At 44.5% G+C, this 22,126-nt stretch overlaps 1 protein-coding gene across 3 annotated transcripts in view; it reads right to left on the bottom strand.

Annotated features, from left to right (window-relative positions):
• Positions 1-412: 412 nt before the first annotated feature.
• Positions 413-22,126, bottom strand: part of CAMK1D (calcium/calmodulin dependent protein kinase ID) — a 208,152-nt gene continuing 186,438 nt past the window's right edge. The window contains exons 8-11 of one of the 3 annotated variants that reach the window (XM_033057529.2): positions 21,368-21,446; positions 12,452-12,539; positions 11,294-11,432; positions 413-7,969 (exon numbers count right to left, since the gene is read on the bottom strand). In XM_033057529.2, the coding sequence (XP_032913420.1) occupies positions 7,848-7,969; positions 11,294-11,432; positions 12,452-12,539; positions 21,368-21,446 (428 nt within the window). In that variant the 3' untranslated portion in view covers positions 413-7,847. The remainder of the gene's footprint in view (positions 7,970-11,293; positions 11,433-12,451; positions 12,540-21,367; positions 21,447-22,126) is intronic. The other 2 variants (XM_033057530.2, XM_033057531.2) reach the window with 2 other exon arrangements.

Genomic DNA, 22,126 nt, shown 5'->3' with positions numbered 1-22,126 from the left:
ACTCAGGAATTCTCACTGATAAAAAATTCTGTTTCTTTTGATGATTCTCACCACAGGGTGTGTAAGTCACCAGGACAAACTCAAAGGTGCAGCAGTCTCCAACAAGTATATATTCTTTCTTCAGCCCTACACTCACATTCTCAGTGCCCAGGAGACAGCCATGTCTGCATATGTTGACATTCAACACCATTTCCATCGACAACTTTAGGAAAAATCAAAGGATAAATCATTATTCTTATTCTTTTCCCTATGGAGTGAACTGGGGATACATTTGGGAGTCCTTTGGGACATAAAGGAACATCATTGCATAAAACACGACAGGGCGGTGGAGAAGCCACAGAAATTATTTGCTCCCTTTCTTGAATGTGGGTGGAGACTCATGCACTCAAAATCATCAGACTTCACATCAGGCTGATTTAATTGGATTTATTGGAGGAAAACAATTAGTCATCCCTTTAAATTGTCATTATGATAGAAATCTCGATATGTATACATGATTGTCAAGGCAGAGAACCACTTGCGATGTAGCCCCATTAACAATTTGCAGAACTGCAAACTCATTACGCAGATAAAACTTTTGCAATGCCTTAATACATGCATGGAGTAAATACACATTTTCCCTTCTTTTTGGACATGGATGCTGTTATGAACTTGTTATCAATCACAAGACCTGCAATATTAGGCACACTGACATTCCTTGATTAAGATTTAAGCCTTTGTAGAAAACATGCTTGCATTTTCATTAGAAGTCAACTGAGGGATGTTTTGCAGTTGGGGATATTTGGGGAGTCACTATTCTGGGCAGACTAGGCTTTTTTTTTTTCTCACTGTTTTCTGGCTCAAATAAAATATCTATCTAAAAAAAGGCCCAAACGGGTCAAAATATTGTTTCTGAACTAGAGGTCAATGTACAGCAGGTCACTGATGTTGTGTTGACCAAAACTTGATTTGCACCAACAGAGCTGCAACTTTCCACACTCTTTACTTTGGGGGTCATGCTTGATCTAATAAGACTCAGCCTGTGTGATGCCATGCTGGGCTCAGGGGATGCAAGATGAGAGATGGAAAAGCTCAGAGCTGCTCCAAGCAACCCCTAGGAGCTCCCACCCACCAGGAACCACAGCACACATCCACCTCCTCATGGAGCCTGGTGCTGCCTCAGCAATGTGAACTCAGGCTGGTTTACAACTGTAATTGATGATCTGTTGTGCTGCCTTACAGTGATTTGGCAGTGGCACAGCCCTGCCTGAGCACCAGCCTTGAAGCGGGGCTCAAGGCTTCTTGGTGTTTTCAGCCACCATGGAGAATAATTTCCAAGGACTATGCCACCAGCATGGTGCTTGCCTCCCAGGCCTGCTGCTTGGCATGCCCTTGCCAGGAACACAGAGCAATTTCCCAGTCCTTTCAGGTGACAGCTTTGAGTGTTGGGAGCTCGAGCATCTTCTGCACAACAGTCACTCAGGAGCTGGCACCAAAACATTGCTGATGCCCACAAGAGGTTTGGGCTGGAGCTAATGCAAGTACCATGGAGCCATCCTGTGCCCTGCCTTGGAAAGACCAGCACGGATGAAAATGGGTCAATGGCTAAGGGAAGAGAAGGCAAGGGCATGGTTTCCATGTGGAAGAAGGAGAAGTACTACATCAAACTCTTCCATGGATAAATGGTATTAGTTGGAGATAAAATGGTAATATTTAGGTGGTGATGCTTTGGAAAGGATGGGATAGTTTAGCTCAGTTCTCTGTCCTATTTTGTGCAAAGAATCACAGTATCTTAATCCCCAAGATGCAGTTCATTATGCAACAGGTGAGAAAGAAATATCTTGTAGGAAGAGAAAAATACTAAGAATTGAGCGAACCAATCAGAATTTTCATTAAGAAAAACAAACCAAAAGGAAAAAAGGAAAAAACAAAGAGACATACCAACATGATTTTGGTAGCTCTACGCATTAGTGACCCAGGGAAGAAATTTTTGATGCAGATCTAATTGTAAATGTTGTATTAAAAAAGGGATTCTCACCTCCCCAGCTCCCTGCTTCTACACCTGTGTATGTGACTGCTGCCTAATTTTAAGCTGCTCTGGATGGTGACTCTTCCTGTACATGCTGCAGAGCACTCAACAGAAAGACAAAATACATTACCAGGCTTTGCAGTATTTTTGTTTACAAAACATCAGCTTTTGCATTTACTGAAACATAACAATGGATTTCGAGTTACAGATACATTGAGTCATTTAAAAGCAATACACAGAAGTAATTCCCTCAGAGAGAAGGTTGGGTTGAATGTGCATAAAGAAAAGGCTTGGGAAATACAGAAACAGTGAACAGCAGTTTAATACATGCAGTGCAGTATCATGCATTTATTGGACAGCTGATGCCATCATTAGTTCAGCACTGATTTTTTCACAACGCTTGTGAGTGCACATGCCCTGATTCCACTCTGGAGTATGGAAAAACTGTAAGAGCCATTCAACCGACCTTAGCATTTACGAAGAGAGGGGGGAAAAAAGTCTGCCTGGACAGATAGGTGGCACTATTTGTGGTGGGGAAGGGAGTCTTGAAAACCAGAGTCCAGGCTGGAGAGCCTCTATCCTCCGCTACAAACACTAATCACACAGCTTTGACCCACCGTGCAAAGTCAGACCAAAAAACCTGGGCCAGCTCCTGATCTCCCACAGGAGGGATCTGTGATCCCTGGGGCCACAACACACATGTGCACACACAAACACACACATGTGTCACAGAGACCAGAGCGCCCACAGGCAGGGTGGGAAGGCAGGACCCGGCCACAGGGATGTGAGGGAAAACAGAAGGGATTGGGTAAAACTTGCTGCTGGGCATGAAATATGGGATGACTGGTTCACCAGGGGAAACAAGAGTTCATGCAGTGTTTGTGAGCAGGTTGCTGTTCCCTCACTCAGCCATTGCTGACAGTGATTTGCCAACTAATCCTCCACTCTTGGTCTTGATGCTGTTTTCCTTGGATATTGTAATCTCCATGTGTGTTTCTGCTTTTTGCTTGGATGAGTGTTTGAGTTTCTGGTGAAAATAAGCACAATAAGGAAGGCAAAACTCCCTTCCCATTAATAATTTCCAGGATGCATTCAGGCCCAATTCAGACAGGTAAATATGCATGGGAGCAAGAACAGGAATAATTTAATCAAATGAGAATTCCACATGCTGAATGGAAGCCTCTTCTGTACCTTGGGGCTCAGCCTAGAAACTGTTATTTTTGCCAGTAGATGAATCCCCTATTCTTTGGAAAGAGCAAAAGGAACAGGCTACAGCCTGCATGATCTGGCTGGCAAAGTCAATCTGGTATTTTTATCTGGTGCTCTTTCAGTGCTGCTCAGGGCTGGAGCTGTTATCACAGGAGGAAGTAATAGCACAGGTTTCCCTAGAGCTGATCTTGTTAATGCCAAGTTCACATCAAAGGGCAATATCGTCTCTGTTTGCCAATGGCTGAAAGCTATCTGGCTTTCTCTGGCAGTTTGCTTCCCTAAAAATAGGAAGGGACAGCTTTGGGGCCAGCTACAGCTTCATTTCTGGGCACTCTGGAGGCTCATGTTCTGGTTTGCAGAGGGCTTGGGGAGAAAAACCTGAGATCAGGGGTTATGTTGGCCCTGGCACAGAAAAAACCTCAGGACAAGACCTGAATTTCACCAGAACCAGGCAGGGGCCCAAACAACTGGTAATAAAAAAATCACTGTCAATAGCCATGGAGATATGCAGGACACACACACAGCAGAAACCCCTAATCAGTGCCTACAGCACAACTACATGGAGATGTCTACCAGTGGGATCACACCCCTTTTTGTGGTTTGATACATATCAGGAATGAACCAAATTTATTGGTTTTATTTCAGCACCACAACCATAACAGACACACAAAGCATAGGTAAAATCCTACCTTTTTTTTTTTTTTTTGTACCCACTACTCTAATGGCACCTGTACAACAACAACCAGGACAAAAGGGACAGCAGCAGCAGCAGAGTGACAGTCTCAGGAAAGCAACACTGCCAGGTTTTCCCCCACTCCTACTTCCCCACTAGCCATGGTGCAGGGCCAATATCCATTTCGTGCTGCAGAAGGGGTGATCCAGCAGAGACTTAGGATGCACTGGGAATGAAGTCACATGCAAAATCATCAGCAGAAGCCCTTGCCACTGCAATACTGACTTTCAGCTCGCAGAGTTCATGGGCAGCCTGTCCTCACAACTTCTTCTGCAGGCTTAGGGGCCAGCTGGAGCTTTTCTGGATTTTTTTGTTTGTTTTGTTTTCCCAGCAAGAGCACTGCTGTTGGCATCAGAGATGGCCTCTGTGACTCTGGAGGTAAAAATCAACAATCAAAGCTGCAAGCAAAGAAAAAGAAGGGGAAGGTGCTGAGGAAAACGAGTTACAAAGGAAAAACACATCGGTACCAGTAAAGTAAAGCAGAAAAGGATAACAAACAGAGTCCAGGCTGAAGTCCTCATGCAAGCAGCAAATCATAGATTGTTTAGTAGGACAGTTCATTGGAAAAGAGCCCAGAGCGATTTTTCTACCTAGTCCTTCATGGCAAGGCCAGCTGGGGATTTGTTTTGAAGCTTCTACTATGGGGCTATTTGGCCATTCCCTCCATGTCCACATTATTTATTCTACTTTTGCATTGTCCTGTGAGAGTGGCTGAGCAGAAGCGGGCTGGGGCAGGGGAAGGACATGCAAAAGCACTGGAGCATCCCTGGCAAGCAAGGCTGGAGTGTTTGCCCTAAGAGGCTGTGCTGCCAAGGGGCAAATGTCTCCAGCCCTGCCCCACAGATCTGGCCTGGGTGCTGCCAAGTCACCCCTGTTGACAGGTTTACTCAGATTTAAACTGAGAAGTTTCAACCAAGAGATGCTTCAGGAGGGATCTGTAAGCATTTGGAGAGCCTGGGTCAGGTCTCCAGCTGTGTTTCACTGATACCAAAGAGGAGCTCCCCACCACCAAAACTGTAGCAGAAAGAAACAACTTTGCTCTTAAATGCTTCTGTTTCTTATCTTATGATCCCAGCAGTTGAAAGCAAGCCAAAGAGAATGATGATAAATTACACAACCAAGGCAGAGTATTACTTGCAGAAACAAAACCAAATCACACTAATTCCAACAACAGAAGGAAAGAATACTCCTCCCAACAACAACAACAAAAAAAAACCACAGAAAGCACCCAGCAAGGAGGGGCAGCCAGTGCATGGAAACCCCCCATCTGCAGGACAGCATGTCTGCCTTTGCTCCTGTCACTGCTCTTTGTTTTGGAGATGGAAATCCACTCACTTTTATTTTTTTCTGCAAGATTCATTTGGATGCTGTATTTTGATCAGTGGCCACAGCAACTGCTGAGGTCAAGCTCAAACCAAACCTCAGGTTTCAGAAGAGGAGGTGTAGAGGGAACATTTGAGCTCTAACCTTTAAAACTGCTCTACAGAGATAAAATTATTCCCTAACTAAATCCTGCTTTTGGTTGCATGTGTGTAAATGTGGGGAACTCCACTGATGCCAGACTGGGAGACTGTCTATTTACAACCTGCAACTGGAACAGAATAGGGCCAGCTGTGCTTATGAAATCATGGGGTCCAAAATACCTTGAATTTCTTGGGACTGGAGTAGTGTTCTACTCATGTTCTGATGCTTTTGCAGCAAGACATAAAGAGTTCAGATGTAAATGCTGATAAAATGTGTATAGTGGCAATGGCCAAGGTATGGGGACAGGAGTGTGACTTGCAGCAAGGAGATCCCCTGCCCTTCAGTCTGCCCAAATCTTGGTCAGAAGTCTTCACTGTGGAAACTAGATGGAGTTTTGCAACAATTCAGTATCTGCTATCTTTCCTGAAATGAGAAACTGGAGTTGCAGCCTTTTCTGTGAGTATCCATGCCAGCTGCAGCACGGTGGGGTGCACAGGGTTCACTCAGATGTGCCACAGCCCTCTGGAAACAGGGAGCAACTTCACACAGAGGAAACCAGAGATCTGGTGCATCAGCTGCAAGTGCCACTGAAAGAGTGGATATTTCAGAGTCAGTGCTCACTGCCACCTGCTTTTCCACCTTTTTTTTCCCCCAAGTGTTTTTTCAGTATGATGGATGAAATCCCAGCTCTGCTGTGTGAAGCCAACCAACTGAAGCTGGAGCAGGATGTAGAAGTCTCAATGAAATTACCTATCTTATGGCTTTTCCCAGCACAGGCACTATTGCCTGATACATTCATGTTTGTCTGTGACTGGTTTTCACAATTTCTTGTGCAGGATAAGTGAGGCAAGTGTGGCAGCAGAGCACACTGCAGGGAGTTGTGCCTCTGGCAGGGATGGACCTGTCTGGGATGTGAGAGGCTCCGAGCGCCCATGAAGGGCATCTGCCTCTGCCACCTGCCTCCCCTCCCACCTCCTCAAAGCAAAATCAGATGGGAATTTCATGGAGGTAACTGGAGGGAGCCCTTTAGCAAACTGGGCAAATCTGCTCTCTTCTTTCTTTCATGCTATAATGCACAGCAGCACAGCAGTTGTGGTGGCTGTTCCTGCATGATGCATCAGCACAAAGAGCCTGGGAAATGCATGCAGTCAGTAATTAAAAATAAGGTAAATTGGGCTTGCTTTGGTATATGAGCTTCTGGGGAGCAGGGAGAGCCAGAGCCACCACTGCCACCAGCTGTGGCTGTGCCTTTCAGCAAGATCCTGCTTTCCCAGCTCAGTACTCCTGATCAATCCTCAGCCTGATCATGATGGAGCTACACTACACCAAATCCTGCACTTTGAACCCAAGAACTTGCCAGTGCTTTACAGAGGGCTTCGAGCACCACTCCTCTCCTCTCCCCGTTTTTGGCTACTCTGAGAGGTGCTGAGCATCAGCAATGTCCCAAGGAGCTGTGGGTGCTCAGAATCTCTCTCGTGAAGCCCTTGGGCTGAATGCACCCCACACCAGAGGCCACACTGCGGGGAGGCTGGGAATTAAATATCTTGCTTAAGGGCAGCACAGCAAATCGGTAGCAGAAGAGAATGATTGCCACCCCTGGATCTTCCTTTTCTTTCCCTCTGCTCCCAACACACAGTGACTCGAAGGAGATGGGAGCTGCAGGATGGGAGTGTGCTCTGTCATTTGCCTTGCACAGCTCTGGTCAGCTCCTGCCTGACTCTGTGTACCTGCCTCTCCTCTGAAACAAGGGAGCTGATCCCCAGCACGATAGGATGAGCTGACACCCAGCTGGTGGCAATTTAATTCTCCCCATGGCTTTCAAGGAGGAGGATGGGGGGGAAAGCAGCAGTTTCTTAATCTGAGCAGTAACAGCTCTGCTAAAGCCAGACTTGCAGTCCAATTTGAGGAGCAAGAAATGGCATGCCATTAAAATCCTCCCACATTGCAAAGTTAATGCCAATTCCTACCTACAGAAATAGCCTATCCCCCAGCAAACTGGAAGAGGGACATTACTTGAAGTAATTTTTAAAAGAAAAAAAAAATGCTCAGAAAAGTATTTCTATTTAAATAATCCAGTTGAGATGTTTGTAGTTAATGGAAAAAAATACAACATATACTATTACCTACACTGAGAAAAGAGTAAATCACTGGGGGAAAGAATGAGTGTTCATTAGTTAGAACATTGCTAGACTCACATACATATATATATTTTTATATATATATATATGTATATATATGTACAGCACCAGAGACTGTTAGATTCCGTTCCTCCTGGAGTCATTGCAGTTTGTGATAAATGAAACATTTCAGAATTGCAGTATAAAATATGGCCATAAAAAAATCTTCTTTCTTCTAGTCCTTGGCCGAGCAGGGCGGGAGGGCTGGAGGCTGCTGCCAGCCCCGCTGCCTGCCCACTCCTCGCCGCCCCGGCGCTCACTTGCTCCCTGTGTGCACTGTGGTCACTGTGGTGGCTCTGGGTCTCCGGTCCCCTCCTACCGCAGAAACGCCTGAAGAAGCAGATGAAACAAAACTACAGAGAGTGGATGGAGACATACCTAAAAGGAAAGCCAGAAACACAGTTAGAAATGTTATTTTTGGAGGCGGGAACTCGGGCAAAGCTGGGGTTGTTTCGTAGCACGCTACGGAGCGGAGAGGATTGCAGCTGGTTGTGCTCTTCCTGCAGTGGTGGGTTGGCTGGGTACCTCCACAGGGCACCTTCTGCCCATGGTCATTCACCTGCTGCCACCAGCAGCAGGGCACACACATCTCACAGGGACTCAAGGTCCAGTTTCTGTATGGGTTCAGCCACACCGATGCCACAGTTCCAGGGCTGAAGACAAAGAGTTGTGGGATGAAAAAATCCCTCCAGCATTGAACTTGCTGAGAATTATTTCCTCTTGGGCGTGTTAGAGATGATTAAATGTCTCACCATGGTTATCTAGCCAAATGAACAGACTGTGCACCTGGGCTAAACACTGTTCCCCAGGCATCCTGGGAAGCTGCTGATAAAGAAGTGGGTGAAATTCATTGTTGAGTTCCAATAAATCTAGAGAGAATGTAAATTTGTGTGACTCGGACATCACTCTGGTGACAGCTCACATTGCTCCAGGCTTTGCTGGGATGTCTCCAGGACTTCCAGCTGAGACGTAGGTTGATGTGAGGTTGAGTATCTCTTGAGTACTGGTATTCTGGGGCAACTAAAGCTGTTAGGTGGGAACCTGGCATGGTCACCTTGTTCTGATAAGATGCAGGCTCAGAGTGATTAGAAATATAGTTCATTTTTCCAGACTGGTGAATAAAGGATGGACGAAGCCTATATTAATATATTCTCAGAAGTTTGACATGGCCTTTTGACTCTTCAGGATCTTTTTGATACTTGTTAGGACTTTTAACTACTTTTCCATGCTTCAAGGAGACAGTTCAATTTCAAGGATGACTATGCTGTACCCATACTTGGCCACATTCCATTTCCCATTGACATTCGACAATTTGGCTGCAATTTATCTAGTACCTTAAAAATACAGAGCTCTAGGACCTATAAATAATCCAGGCAGTGCAATCATGACTAAATTGAATAAACCAGCCATGGACTGAGAATCAGGCCAATACATTTGAGAAATCCTGACTGATTCCCTTAGGAATCCCTTCTTGTTTCCTAACAGGTAGCGTAATCCAGCCTAATGCCTGATCTCTGCTCTGCCATACTACAGAGGTTTCAGATGAAGCCTGACATAACTCACTCTCAGGCAAAGGCTGTATTTAATTGTCTTCAGTGATGTGAAATTGCTGCATTTGAAACTACTTGGAGAGTTCATGAAGTGTCTATTAATAGCATCAGGCAGCATTCTATTGTGTAATGGTGGCACAGCTGGATCATGTAACTTGCTGCATGGGATCTTTCTCGTGCAAGGAATCTGTACCCAGAGAAAACTGCTGAGAAATAGAGGTGGACAGAGACCTCATAGATTTCCTTTTTCCTATTAGGAGTTATTGGGTGAAAAGTATTTGATATGTCAGCTCCCTCTTAATTCTTTGTATTTACTTCTGGCTCTTCTCATTGGTTCTCTGGGGCTCCAGTATCTCCTAACTCTTTAAATGATTTCTTTGAGGAAGGAAAGCTCTTCTGCATTGTCTGCAAAGCTGGACTTAACCTGGGATGCTTGGAAATCTTCCAATATTTTTCTGTCTCGTATTTCTGGCATGTAAAAACGCATCGTATCTTAACACATCTGGTTTAATCCTTCATGTCGTGGTTGACTTCACCACTGAAAAATATAGTTGGATTCTTCACAGGGACCTGCTGGTTCTGTAGTGGTTAAACAGATTTCTTTCTCTTCCCACCCTTCCTGTTCACACACGTTTTAAAGCTTTTCAGACTACTAATTGCCATTAATTAACACCATTTGAGATTAATCAAATGGATGGATGGAGATAAATCACCACCAGTTTAACTGCATTAATCACCACCAGTTTAGCAGCAAAGCATTCACCAGATGCTCTAGACCTAATTGGGATCCAGCCTTGCCATACTGCTACAAGAACAAAAATCAGGGGATGTTTCTCCCATGCAGAGGGTTTTCTACATTGCTGCATGGCCAGTGCATGGTTGGAAGTGTTCTGAGGATGGTGAGCATCACTCCTTTGCAGGTGCCAAGTGTGTGCCAGGAGCACAGTGATGTTTTTTTGGCAGCAGCTGTAGGATTTGGCACTGGGCATCGCAAACTGGACACTGGGTATGAATCCCCACCAGGCTCAGAATGCAGAGGGAAGGGGCTCACCCCTGGCTCAGCCATAGCACAAGCTGAAAATATATCACCCCAGCTGCCTATGGCAGCAAGAGGGAACAGCTTCCACACAGAGCCACAAGGAATGTGGCTGGTGGCATGTCCTCATTAAGGAGCAGGGGGTGGCAAGCAGGGGTGGAAGAAGCAGAGAGCAGCATTATCCAAAATCCATCCTGAGTAACAGGTGCTTTCAGCTCCAGGATAGTGTGAGGTACAGTCTAGAAATGACTACTTCAGTCCACTGCAAAGCATTTCTTTTTAGTGTTGCACTTTAAAGTAACTCCCCCGACTGTAAAGTCCACATCCCTCCATTTCATGATATAAAATATCTATAGATGGACAAGAGAGAATAAAAGAAATGCTCAGAAGCCAGAGAATAAACAGGCTTCATAGCAAAGGATGCATTTTTGTCTTCCAAATAATCCCTTTACTGCCATATCCCCTTCCCTGGTATTCAGAAAAAATATGTATCACAAACATCTGAGTCCAGTGGGCAGCTTGCAAATATCAATTATAGCACAAAACAAACATGGCAGAGGGCCAAGTCCCACAGTGGTGCACAGAGTCTGAATCCTGCTCAGACAAATGAACCTCTTTGTGCAGGAGCTTAACTTGGCCGAAGAAGAAGGAAGCTGGGTCTGACTGGCAGGATCGGTCTTCTCCATGGAAATGGAGAGTACAGCAATTTTTACAGAAAAATTCCCTAACATAATAGTATAAATGCAAACATAAGTTTGAGTAAATTTTTTCAAATTTCAACCAAACACAAAACTTTGTTGCTGTGAGGGTCTGGGTCTTTTTCCCAAACAAAAGCCCTTTTTCTCCACAAGACACTGTGATTTTCTCTCCAAAATCACCAAGCTAAAGCCTCATTTTTTTTTTAAAGCACATATACTTTTCCAATTGAAACACCATTTTTCTGGCCAGCCAGAAATGACGGCCCATTCCAAATCCTTATTTTAAACGCCTGCTTGCACAAAGCCAAACCTACGGGCAGCGAGGACTGCAGCCTGGGGGCCAGGGGAAGATGGGGATGCCGTGGATTTGCGCGGCTGCCGCCGTGGCGGGAGCTTTCCCGGGATGTTGGCTACTCACAATCTTTCCGCGTGGCCGTGTCGGGGAGCGGCGTGGCCAGGCTGAGGGTGCTGGACACGCTGGCACTGGCACTGTCCAGGCTGCTGCCGAGGTGTAGCCGCCTCATGTGCCGCACGACTGCCGTGGCATTGAACGCTTGCTGGAGGAAAACAGCAAGAAAGAAATCGGGAATAGCAAGAATTGGAGGTGGAAGGGTTACTTGTGCTTATCTTCTAGCTGCTCAGAGTGTCAGAAGGGAATAAGCATGTTCAAAAATATTTCCATTTTTTCCTGAATGCTAAACTAGAAGGTGCATTATCAAACCTTTGTCCTCCTAGCGCTCAGCTGGGATGCAGCAGCCTACAAGAAAGTACAGTAATTTCATGACTATAAGGCGCACCAGATTATAAGGCGCACTTCTGGGTGTCAGCAAATTTCCAAATTTTGTCCATATATAAGGCGCACCAAACTATAAGGCGCACTTTTTTTTTTTTGCAACAAGGATCCGCACGCAACAAAGTAACGAATTAGTAATGGAATTGCGCGATCACGGGGTTTACTGGCAGGTGCTCAATTTGCAAACATTTTTCACAGATTGGCATAGCCTTTAAACACAGCCCCAGGCGCCCACCCTGCGCTGTGGACCCCGGCACTCCTGCCTGCCCCCAGCGCCGGCTGGTGCGGCTCGGTTCGCACTGCGGCTCGTGGCTCGCGGCTCCCACGGTGTGGCCGCACCTCTCGTCTCGCTCTTTCAGGTTGCCAAATTTACGAACTTTGTCCATATATAAGGCGCACCGGACTATAAGGCGCACTTCCGGGTTTCAATCAAAATTTTAGTCAAAAGGGTGTGCCTTATAGTCGTGAAATTACTGTAATATTTGACGAATCTATCCCTGCCCCAACACACATTTCTTCATGTCCCTGCATGGTGCTGACCCCACTCCACCAAAAACCATGTGTGCTTTAGCTATGAGCAACTCTGGCCCCATTTCTCACACTCATTACATTTGTTATCTGACAAATATCGTCCTGTATAAAAGGCCCTGCAGGGTCATGCAACCTAAGCGTGGATCAACCGTTCTGAGAACAATTTTGGGCCACAAAAGCACTACCCTGCCATAGGGGTGGCTGTATGGCAGAGCTGTGTGTCAGTGTCACTCCTCAGGACAGGTCACTTACTCTCCATTTGCTTTTTGCAAAGTTCTTCCGGATCTGAGCGCTGACCGACTCATGGATGTTTTTGTTGAGTGCTGTATCTCCAGCGATCCTGAAATGGATAGAGCAGACACATTTTAAGAGATCTTTTCCTCTCTTTGAATACTCTTATTTTTTCCCCTAAGCTGAGAGTCTGCTCCCAGGTGTGACTGCACCTGCAGTGACAATGATTTCATTCACACACGGGCTCAAACTTCCCATGGCTGTCTCTGCTGGCAGCTGTGCTGGAAAATCTGGGGCAATAAAAGCCAGTGTAGATAAGGCTTGTAGGTCTGGCAGCTACAAAGAGGTATGGGCTGATTTTGTTGGTGCATGGCTGTTTTCTATCACCATTACAGCCCCAGATGAAAACATTCTACCTTTTTTTTTCTTTCTTTACATCCAAAGACTTTACATCAACAGGCTGAGACTACTTTTAGCCTCAGCTATGCAGAAGCTTCCAGAGCCACTCCAACCTGCCTGATTTCTGTTTGCACTGGAGATTTTCCTGCCACCCTGCAATGTACATAGTCATTCATCATGATTAATGTAGATTTACAGTAAAGCAGAGACATGGACACTCATTGAAGCAGCACAGGCTGCACAAAGAGCTTAAGCTGAACAACACTTAACCTAGAAGAATTGATTGATCTTGCATAGTTTCCTTCACAGATAAAGATACCTTCAAATCTTCACTAAACTGTTATTTCAAGGGGATTTTATTGATTCATTTAACTCCTCAAGGCATGAGACCTTTTGGAAGAGCAGACACTGCAGTGAGCTGATGTTGGGCCATGTGCTGAGGTAATTAGTGCTAATTTAGGTGATGCAAGGAGGCAAAGATTGTCTTGTATGTTGTATGTGACACTTTCAGAAATCAATTTTGTTAGCCACAGTGTAGAAAAACAATGTGCATTAGCAATAAAAAATTACAAGAAATTTAACAATCCACCAGGACCAGAGTCTTCCAGTCTGGGGAGTTCTAACAGGATCAGAAGATCTGGGGGACTTAGCAGTCATCTAGTCCTTCTGCCCACTCCAGCTCTGTCAAAATAATTTTGACTAATATTTGACAAACCAGTCCCTAAAGATCTTTGAAAGATGGAGACTTCTCAGGCAACCGATTCCAGTGCCTCACTATCTCCTAGAAGACATGGAAAATGGTTTATTCCCTTTGTCTTTGAAGCATCCTTTCACATATTTGAAGACTGTTATCATGACTTCTCTCAGTCTTCTCTTCTCTAGACTAAACAAACTGATTCTTTCACTGTTTCTTCATAACTCATGTTTTCTAATCCTCTGATCAAGTGAGCTCCTCTGGACTTTCTCCAACTAGTCCACGTCTTCCTTTGAGGGCGGCACCCAAACCTTCTCCGTTTTCCAACTAAGGCAGCAGAATGGCAGCACTGCTTTGTGCTTCTAAAAGACAAAACTCTGCTTACATAGCCCAGCCTGCTGCTTCCATTTATGTGTCCCATGCATTGGAGACAGCCCTTTTGCTTTGCCCAGATCATTCCAAACAGCAATCTTGTTCTTCTAAGGACATGCTGCTTATTCTGCCTTCATGTCCTTGGCACATCTAAGAAGTGCTGAGACCAGCCTTCTCCAAATTGCTGCCTGCCTTCCAGCTGACAGCCACCTCCCAGGATCTTCAACAGAGAGATGAGAGGAATGACTGACCCTTGGGAGGAAGGACTAAACCCTCATGTCCCAAGAGTGGAGACACACCAATCCCATCCTGTTGCAACTGAGCTCATCTCTATTGGGTTATTCAAGAGTGCTGGGGCCAGCAGGATTGTGGGCAGGGAGGAGCAGGGATCCCTTTCAAGGTAACCCTCACTCACCCTGCTGGAAAGGTCCTGTCTCACTGCCTTGTAGCCTCTGCCTCAAGCAGACAGAACTGGGCAAAGCACAGCTCCCAAATGGCACCTGACTTCCTCTCTTGCGTCCCTGTGCTATTGGTAAAGAAAGAGAGGAGTTTGGCTGAGAACTGGATGATCTTCAGATCTTTCCTTGAAGATGTTTCCTTCTGATCACCTTTGTCACTGACAGCAAGGCACGTTGGATTTCCTGGATTTCCCACTGGGGCCAGATGACCAAAATCTTTGTGAGGCACTATCTGGGTTAAGTGTCATGTTCACTGTTCCATCCTCTGTGCTGCACAGTGAATATTGCCAGGCTCAGCACACACCCTGATGGATCCCAAGCAGCCCACACTCCCAGACAGCCCTAGCAGAGTTTCCTGGTGGGAATGCAAACCACTAGTCAGAGTCATTCCAAAATGTCATGAGCACTCTGCTCTGTCCAAGAACACCTCCTTGGTGAAGGCAGGTGCCCTCAACACACACCAGCTGGGAGCACTGGCTGTCACACTACACATCTCAGAAGAAACTACAGGCCAAACCATCCCCTCAGTAGCTGATCAAAGAGGCCAAGACAGAAAATTCACTTACACTTGCAAACGACATTTTTCCAGCAAAGCTAATGACCTGTTTTGCTTTACAAACAAGTTGGTTAACAAACTCTGTAAGAACAGATCCTATTTCCCACCTGTCAAATGTTATTTTGGGGCAGGATGCCCTTGCCAGCTCTTCCAGAAGATTGTTCTTGCCAGTTTCCACAAGGATTTGAAAATACATGTGAAATATATTTCAAATACATTTGAAAATGCATTTTTGTCATATGAAACTTTTGATTGGGTGTGTAGCTCCAATACAGTCTATATATTTTTTTGTTATTATTTTTAGTTTAGGGATCATTTTATGAAATGCTGGTGGTTTCAATAACAAACTGCTGGTTGCAAGAGTTCACCGACTGCCTTCTACCACCCCTAACTCTATGTTCACTATGTGATTCTTGTAATTCCAGGAAAAAAAAGTCTTGGTATTTGGGTGTTTTCCAGATAGGCAGAGTAGCATTTGCTCACTTCACAAGGAGGTGGACATCCTGTGAACCCTCAGATGCTACAGCAGTGGAACCATCCTACATCTGAGGTCTCTTCAGCAACATTAGCACCTTGCAGATGATAGTTTCTAATCAGAGCAAAATAACAGCACTGCTGGGGCTAATTTAGTGCAGCAGGAGCTGTTCAAACACGTGCTGGTATGCTGAATGTGTGGCTCAGAATGCAGCCACAGCTGCCAAAGCCGGGAGTGGGATTGCTCTCCAAGCCGCCTTTGAAGAAATACCCTGCTAATCCTGGAGGCTGTAACACGAGCACTGTGCTTCCAGACTGTATTCTGCACTTGGAGGATTTTGTAGCTTTTATGAAATACTCCTGGTGTTATAGTGTTTAGAGTATAGTTTTACTTCTAGGAAAACAAGAGCAGTGTTATCATCCCTTCACTGTTGGTGCTTTTCTGGAGATGTGAGGGTTTCAGAACACAGAAGAGGTGAAGGTGAGCAGGGAGAAGTCACATCTTTTGTACTCTCAACTGCTAGATATGAAAAATGAAATATGCTTTGGACACACAGATCTACTCTGTGGTGGGTATCACGAACATCCTCACATCTATACCAAATGTATTTAATTATGAACTTTAGTTCCCTTGCTGAAAAAGAAAGAATGAAATTAAGAGATACTGGTTTTAGTGCATAATTTCCCTTCCACATTTCCCCAACTCTCCAAGTCCACAGGCTATAAATCATCTCATTTTTCCTTTTAGGACAAAAATACCTTAGTATCTTTCTTTTTTTCTTTCTTTCTTCCTCCTTCTCTAGCAGAACATATATTTTGTCTCTAGAAATGAGCTCCATTTTCACTGAGAAACTGCAATCAACCTGAGCTAATCAGACTGATACTTATCTAGTTCTGAACAACAGTTTCTGGCTTTGCAGCTAACTTTGAAGTTAACTATGTCAGCACTGAAGTTTTTTTTACCAACTGTATTACTTGGCCCAGTAAAAGACATTGCTTCAACCTACCACACACATATACAAAAATAAAATTAAACAAATCAAAATAATGCATCATCTGACATCCTGCTGAGCATCACCCAGAACCATGCAAAGACTGATTAGTCTAAGTGGAACATGGATTTTCTCTCAGGAGTCACATTTTGCATCACCTAAAAGCAGTTGCATTCTAACAATGCTTTGGGGAATTTCATGTTGAAGCTCGTTTTACATCCAGATGTCAATATATAACTGTCTCAATGCACAGAATTGGATACCAAGAGACCAAGAATGATGGCTCCCCATCCCAAACACATCCACTGCAGCTAAGAAGGGTATTTCTCATGAATAACCATAACAAATCTAATCCTGCACATGAGAGGAATCTAATCTAATGATCAAATGTTATTTCATAGTATCTAATTTATTTTAGCTCTCTAGCTGACTTCAAACTTATCACACCAATTTATCTGGCCATACCACTTCTAAGCTTTGAGAGGAGCCTCCAATAAAGACTAAACCAGCAAATTTCCTTTTGGACAGTTCTTCATTAGCATGCTGCAAACAAATGTCTCTCTCATCCTCCCTGCCCACCATTGTAGGCAGAGCTTTTCATCTACCATTATTTTCTGAACCTTCCTTCTGAAGGCAGCCAACTCAAATGCTGTGCTGGCCAAAAAGTGCTTGGAAATATTCCTGAGCATGATGGCAGGAAACATGGAGTTAGCTGTAATGGATAATGCTGAGGGATCATAACTCTTCTGTATGTACACACACACACACACATCCATGCATGTGTATAAATATACACACACACACTCTATCAGTGATGTTCCAAAACAAATAGAGTGTAGGGATGAACTTGATAAGAGTTTGATTTAATGTTGTAAACATCAGCAGTTCCCTTCAGGAAGGCCTTTTCACACTTCAAACAATATTGTCTGAGAACTGAGCTCTTTGTAAACCATGTCCTTTCCCTGAGTGGAAATTATTATCTGGCTTGTGCTCTCTGGCACATAATCAACACTTGGAGTCATGGTCACCATTTGCAGAGGCTCAGTCCTTGCCAGAGCTTTGTGGTTCCTCAGTTTAGGCGTGGCTGGACATTGGGACATCCCAAGAATCCTCTGTCCCTTTGCACAAGCGATGGGGAGAGGCCAGGACCACACTGCTACCTGCAGACACTGGGGTCCAACTGGTGTCACAAGCTCCTTCTCCCTTCTACAGTCTGTGTATTTACAATCTCTGTATGGAGGCAATTAATCCATCATCCTTTAATTTAGATGTCCCAAATTGCCTTTGGTGCCATAAGTGCCTTCAGCACACAGCTTTAAATCCCATATAAGTTCCCTTGGTTAACGCATGACAGAGAAAAGAAATTCATGGCAGCCCTTCTAACTTCTGTATTAGCTTCCTAACTTTGTCCTCACCCTCTGAGCACTGTTTTCTTTCCCTCTGATCCAAGCCTGGAGGCTGAATTTGGCTCTGTAGGACCTAGTTTGACCTGATGGGGAGCACACTTTGATAATCCCTGTGGGTCCCTTCCACCTCAGGATATTCTGTTTCTATGAGTCTATGGCTGGAAAAAACAGGTCCTCAGGTTTCTGCTGCTCCCCCCTAATCACTGCAGGCTGAACCACTGCACTAAACAGGATGTGGGCTCTGACATGGCAATATATTTAATAAACTTAATTGCTGTCTTTAATATGAGCCAGGGAAACATTAAAATGTATCAAGCTGCAGCAAAATCACCCCATTCTTTTGTTAACTTCATTTTCCATGTCCTTTTTGAAAAGTCACAGTGGGAAAAGCTGTGCAGAACATTGCACCTTTGCAACACACCATAAACAGTGCAAACCTCACTGAAAGATACATTATAAAATAAATAACTTTTCCAGTGGAAAGCATAAATCACCTGTATATTGAACTGGAGAAATCTGTAAAATGGACACGCAGTGTTGGAGTCATTATACCAACAAGTCTCTCATATTGTACTGTTTCTGCTACCATACTTCACTGCAATTATTAACCTCGTTTTCTGCCAGCTCTGAGTTTAACATACCATCCCCCTACCAAGGCCATTTGATTATAAATAGTGAGACATCACATAAAGGCAGGCATGTGGCGAGCAGATACACTGCACAAAAGTGGGCCATTGGGAAGAAGGACTGACTTTTTTTAGGGTCTGATCCCATGCAAACATTTAGTCATGCAAATAGCTGTCTATTCTGGAGCAGTTTCCCAAAATTCAAAGATATTATTAACCTTAAAGGCACAAATGTAATATCTTGCAAGATCCAGTTCCTGCAAGCCCTGTTTGGAAGGTTTTAATGAAAACATGGTGATTAAAATAAAAGATGTGGTTTAGAATCAGTTTGTTCTTCACAAATACCACATATTGAAACAACAAAATCTCATGGCCGGGTAGCCATGTCATTCACAGTTAATTACTTTCAGCACAATCAGATTACAAAATATGTATTAATTCTTCATGATTTGATAGATTTCTTCCTAATTTGTGAAGATCCAAATGATCTGATACTGCAGAGGAAGATTTCACAGGAGGAAGAAAAAGGGAAAGTCAGAAAATGTTATTTCATGGAGCCACCCCACCAGACACATATTAATTATCTAACATTTGCACAGCACCAGTGACTCAGGGAGGCCTGTCTTCTGCTGGTGAAACAAGGAGACAAACCCCAACCCTCAATGAAGTGTGGCAGAACTTCCATTAGCCTCAGTGGAATCAGGATTTATCTTCATGAGTGCTCTAGGGTTCTGTGATGCTTCTCCAGTTACGTTGCTTGTGCAGACAAGAAAAAATACATTTTATGAGACACCACCAAGGGCTGTTTGCAGTGCAAGCACTCTGCAGAAGCATATAATTTATGGGACCACTTCAGCCTGCTCTGATCATCTCTTCCCACTGAGCCAACAATCTTATGTACCTCTGTCCTGAAACACACAGAGAAGATGCTCTCTTGGCAGAGATGATGTGGAAGGTGTAGCCAAGGGGGATGTGTGCTGAAAAATCCATGCTCAGCTGAAAAGGGGGTGTGGGATGATAAAAAAGCTGAGGTACTCTCTCTCTGCTAGCTACATGTGCACCTCTGTCTCCAGCTGAATGCAACCATGAGAGAGAGGAACTCAGGCCTGGAGCTGTTGGAAAATTAAATATCCCCAGGTTGAGAGAAGGACACAGCTGACCACTGAGACAAAGCACAGAACTCTCTTCCACCTCCTGAAAAAGCATTCCCTCCCTTCCAGGAGAAGAAAAGGATGTCATTGCCACAGATCTAACAGCTAGAATGAGAAAAGAAACAGTAAACCCTCGCTGTTTCCTGACATAAGGAATCTGGGTGGAAAACGCTCCTTGAGCAATGCTTTGGCAAAAGGAGATCCTATCACTAACTCCAAAATAACATCTGGGTGACCATCCATGATTATCCACAAAGGCATTTATCACTACAGGATCCAAACCCTCAAAAAAAAAAAATCTCTGCACAACTCTTCAGAGAGGTCCATACCTGTAACATCCATGTTACAGGAAGCTTTTCGGAACGGGGGGAATGAGATGGAATGCTGCTCATGAGCACATGAGGAGGACAGGCACAGATCTGAATCCATAACTTTGGAAACCTCCATGCTTTGCTTTCAATACAGCTGCCCTGTAATCCCCTGGCACATGTTGTCTCTGTGTCTAAGGGAGGTGGATTCAGGATGTGGAGTGGAAACACAGTGAATATTTTCATCCTCCCTTTTGCAGTGCCATTTGTATGTCTGACATTTCAAAGGGTGACCCTGAGCCGTGCTGGGAGCAGTGTCAGAACCTGAAATCTTGAAAATGAACCACTGGATGGCAAAGTCAGCCTGGCAGAAGAAGACCCCCTGCCACAGAAATGGGGAAAAAACCTTTCTGGGGGGTTGTTTTTAAATGGAAGATTGGGTTCTGTGGAAAATAGTACGAATTATGTAGCACTCTGTGAGTTTCCATTGGCCCTTGGCCATGACATGCAAAATTAAAAAAAAAAGAACAACAAACCACACAAAAAAAGGAATGAAAACACTTTTTATCATTCTGTTCTTTTCAAGGGCCCAGAAGCTGTGTGTGTTACAAGTGCCACGTTTCTTTGCTGCACTCCAGCCACCAACACAGATGTAGCAGGGCCAGGAGCTGGATGCTTACATTTTGTGTATCTTGGATGTAAGGCTTTGGAAAATCTGTCTCTGAGTTGTACAAATGGTCACCTCACTCCCTGCTGGGAGCTGCATTCCCATTGTTTACTCTGTATTCCTAATACTGACTCATTTAATTTCCCAAGGCTCAGGTCAGTATCATTTAGAACCAGGCTGGGATTTTTTTTCATCTCACAAAAGTAAGATTTCATTTCTCAAATTTCCTTTTTGTTGCACAGACAATGCAAAAGGAAATGGCATTTGGGGCAATTGAAAGTATTAAAACAGAGTCTAATGCACACCTGGGGTGAAAATATCATGCCATTAACTCTTTTCTGTTGCAGCTATGATAAAAACAAAAATAATACTTCACCTTGCTTATATAATGTCCCCTGCCCTAAAAGAGTTAGATCCAGAGCCCATGTGTGGGTGCAGCTGTGTGGGATGATGCTCTCAGTCACTCAGGGCTGGTCAAAAGTACATGAGTCACCCTCGTTCCAGCTACACAAACCTTGGGTAATATTGGTGAAGTCACTCCATGCAAAGGCATCATTTAACTCAAAGCACTTTAATCATTTTGGCACATCCCACTGCTGCACCACAGTCAACATACATAATTCAGTACTTTACTAATCCTTACACAGGTTGGTGCATTAAAGTCCATTACAGTTTTCCAGGAAAATCTGGAGGACAAAGGCAGGAGATGTAAGAATAAAAGCACAGAGTTATGTAGTAGGAGAAAGTACAGTATGTGACAGAAAAAACACTTCTATGAATGTAAAAAGGTGCTCTGTGTCCTGAGGGCTTCTCAGAGCAGTGAGAGCTGCTTACCAAGGGTGCCTTGCTGCTTGCTCACAGGTGTATCTTTTATTAGGGTCCTTCTCCATCAAGTTCCGAATGAAGTCTTTAGCTGAAAAAAAAAAAAAGAAGAATAATGATTGAAAGCAGTAGAGTTGGTGCTCAGTTCTGCTGCCACATGATGAGCCAACAACACTGATCAGGCTACCAAGTGCCATCTGGCCACAGCACAAGAAAATGGCCCTGGGTCATTTGTCATTTATTAGCAGAGACAGAACCAAAGTGACTTAGGACCAAATCCAAGCTATTTAGTGTACCAGACAAAGCTGAAGGCATCTACTCCTGCAGGTATATTTAGGAGTGGGATGGATAACTCAAAGTCAGTAAAGTACAGCCCTGCCAGCTCCTGGATCCCTGGTCAGCCACGTGCTGCATCTTCTTGGTGGTCTGAGTGTGGCCACATGCACTGGATGTGCTGAGTGGAGAGGGAGGAGGTCAGATGCCACAGTAAGAGGAGCTTCACAGTGCTCATTCCAAACAGTCACACACATGGACAGCTGTGAGGACATGTTGCCTATTTAAGAGCAATTCAGCAAGGAAAATGGACTCCCTGGAGCAGGAGGCAGTGTGTTTTTAATTGACACTATAATGGAAGGAACGGAGATTGCAGTGTGGCGTGAGTCCAGCAGTTTCAGGACAGTGTAGCTGAAGGAGCCACAGCAAAGCCAAATATGGCAGGAAAATCTTTGTGCTGATTTAGGTGATGGACTTTCCCCCAGGAGGCAGAAGGGT

Source organism: Catharus ustulatus, chromosome 4 (assembly GCF_009819885.2).
Source record: "Catharus ustulatus isolate bCatUst1 chromosome 4, bCatUst1.pri.v2, whole genome shotgun sequence".
Lineage (NCBI taxonomy): Eukaryota > Metazoa > Chordata > Aves > Passeriformes > Turdidae > Catharus > Catharus ustulatus.
Note: the sequence above shows the minus strand (reverse complement) of the source record. Positions and strands in the feature narration are given on the sequence as shown.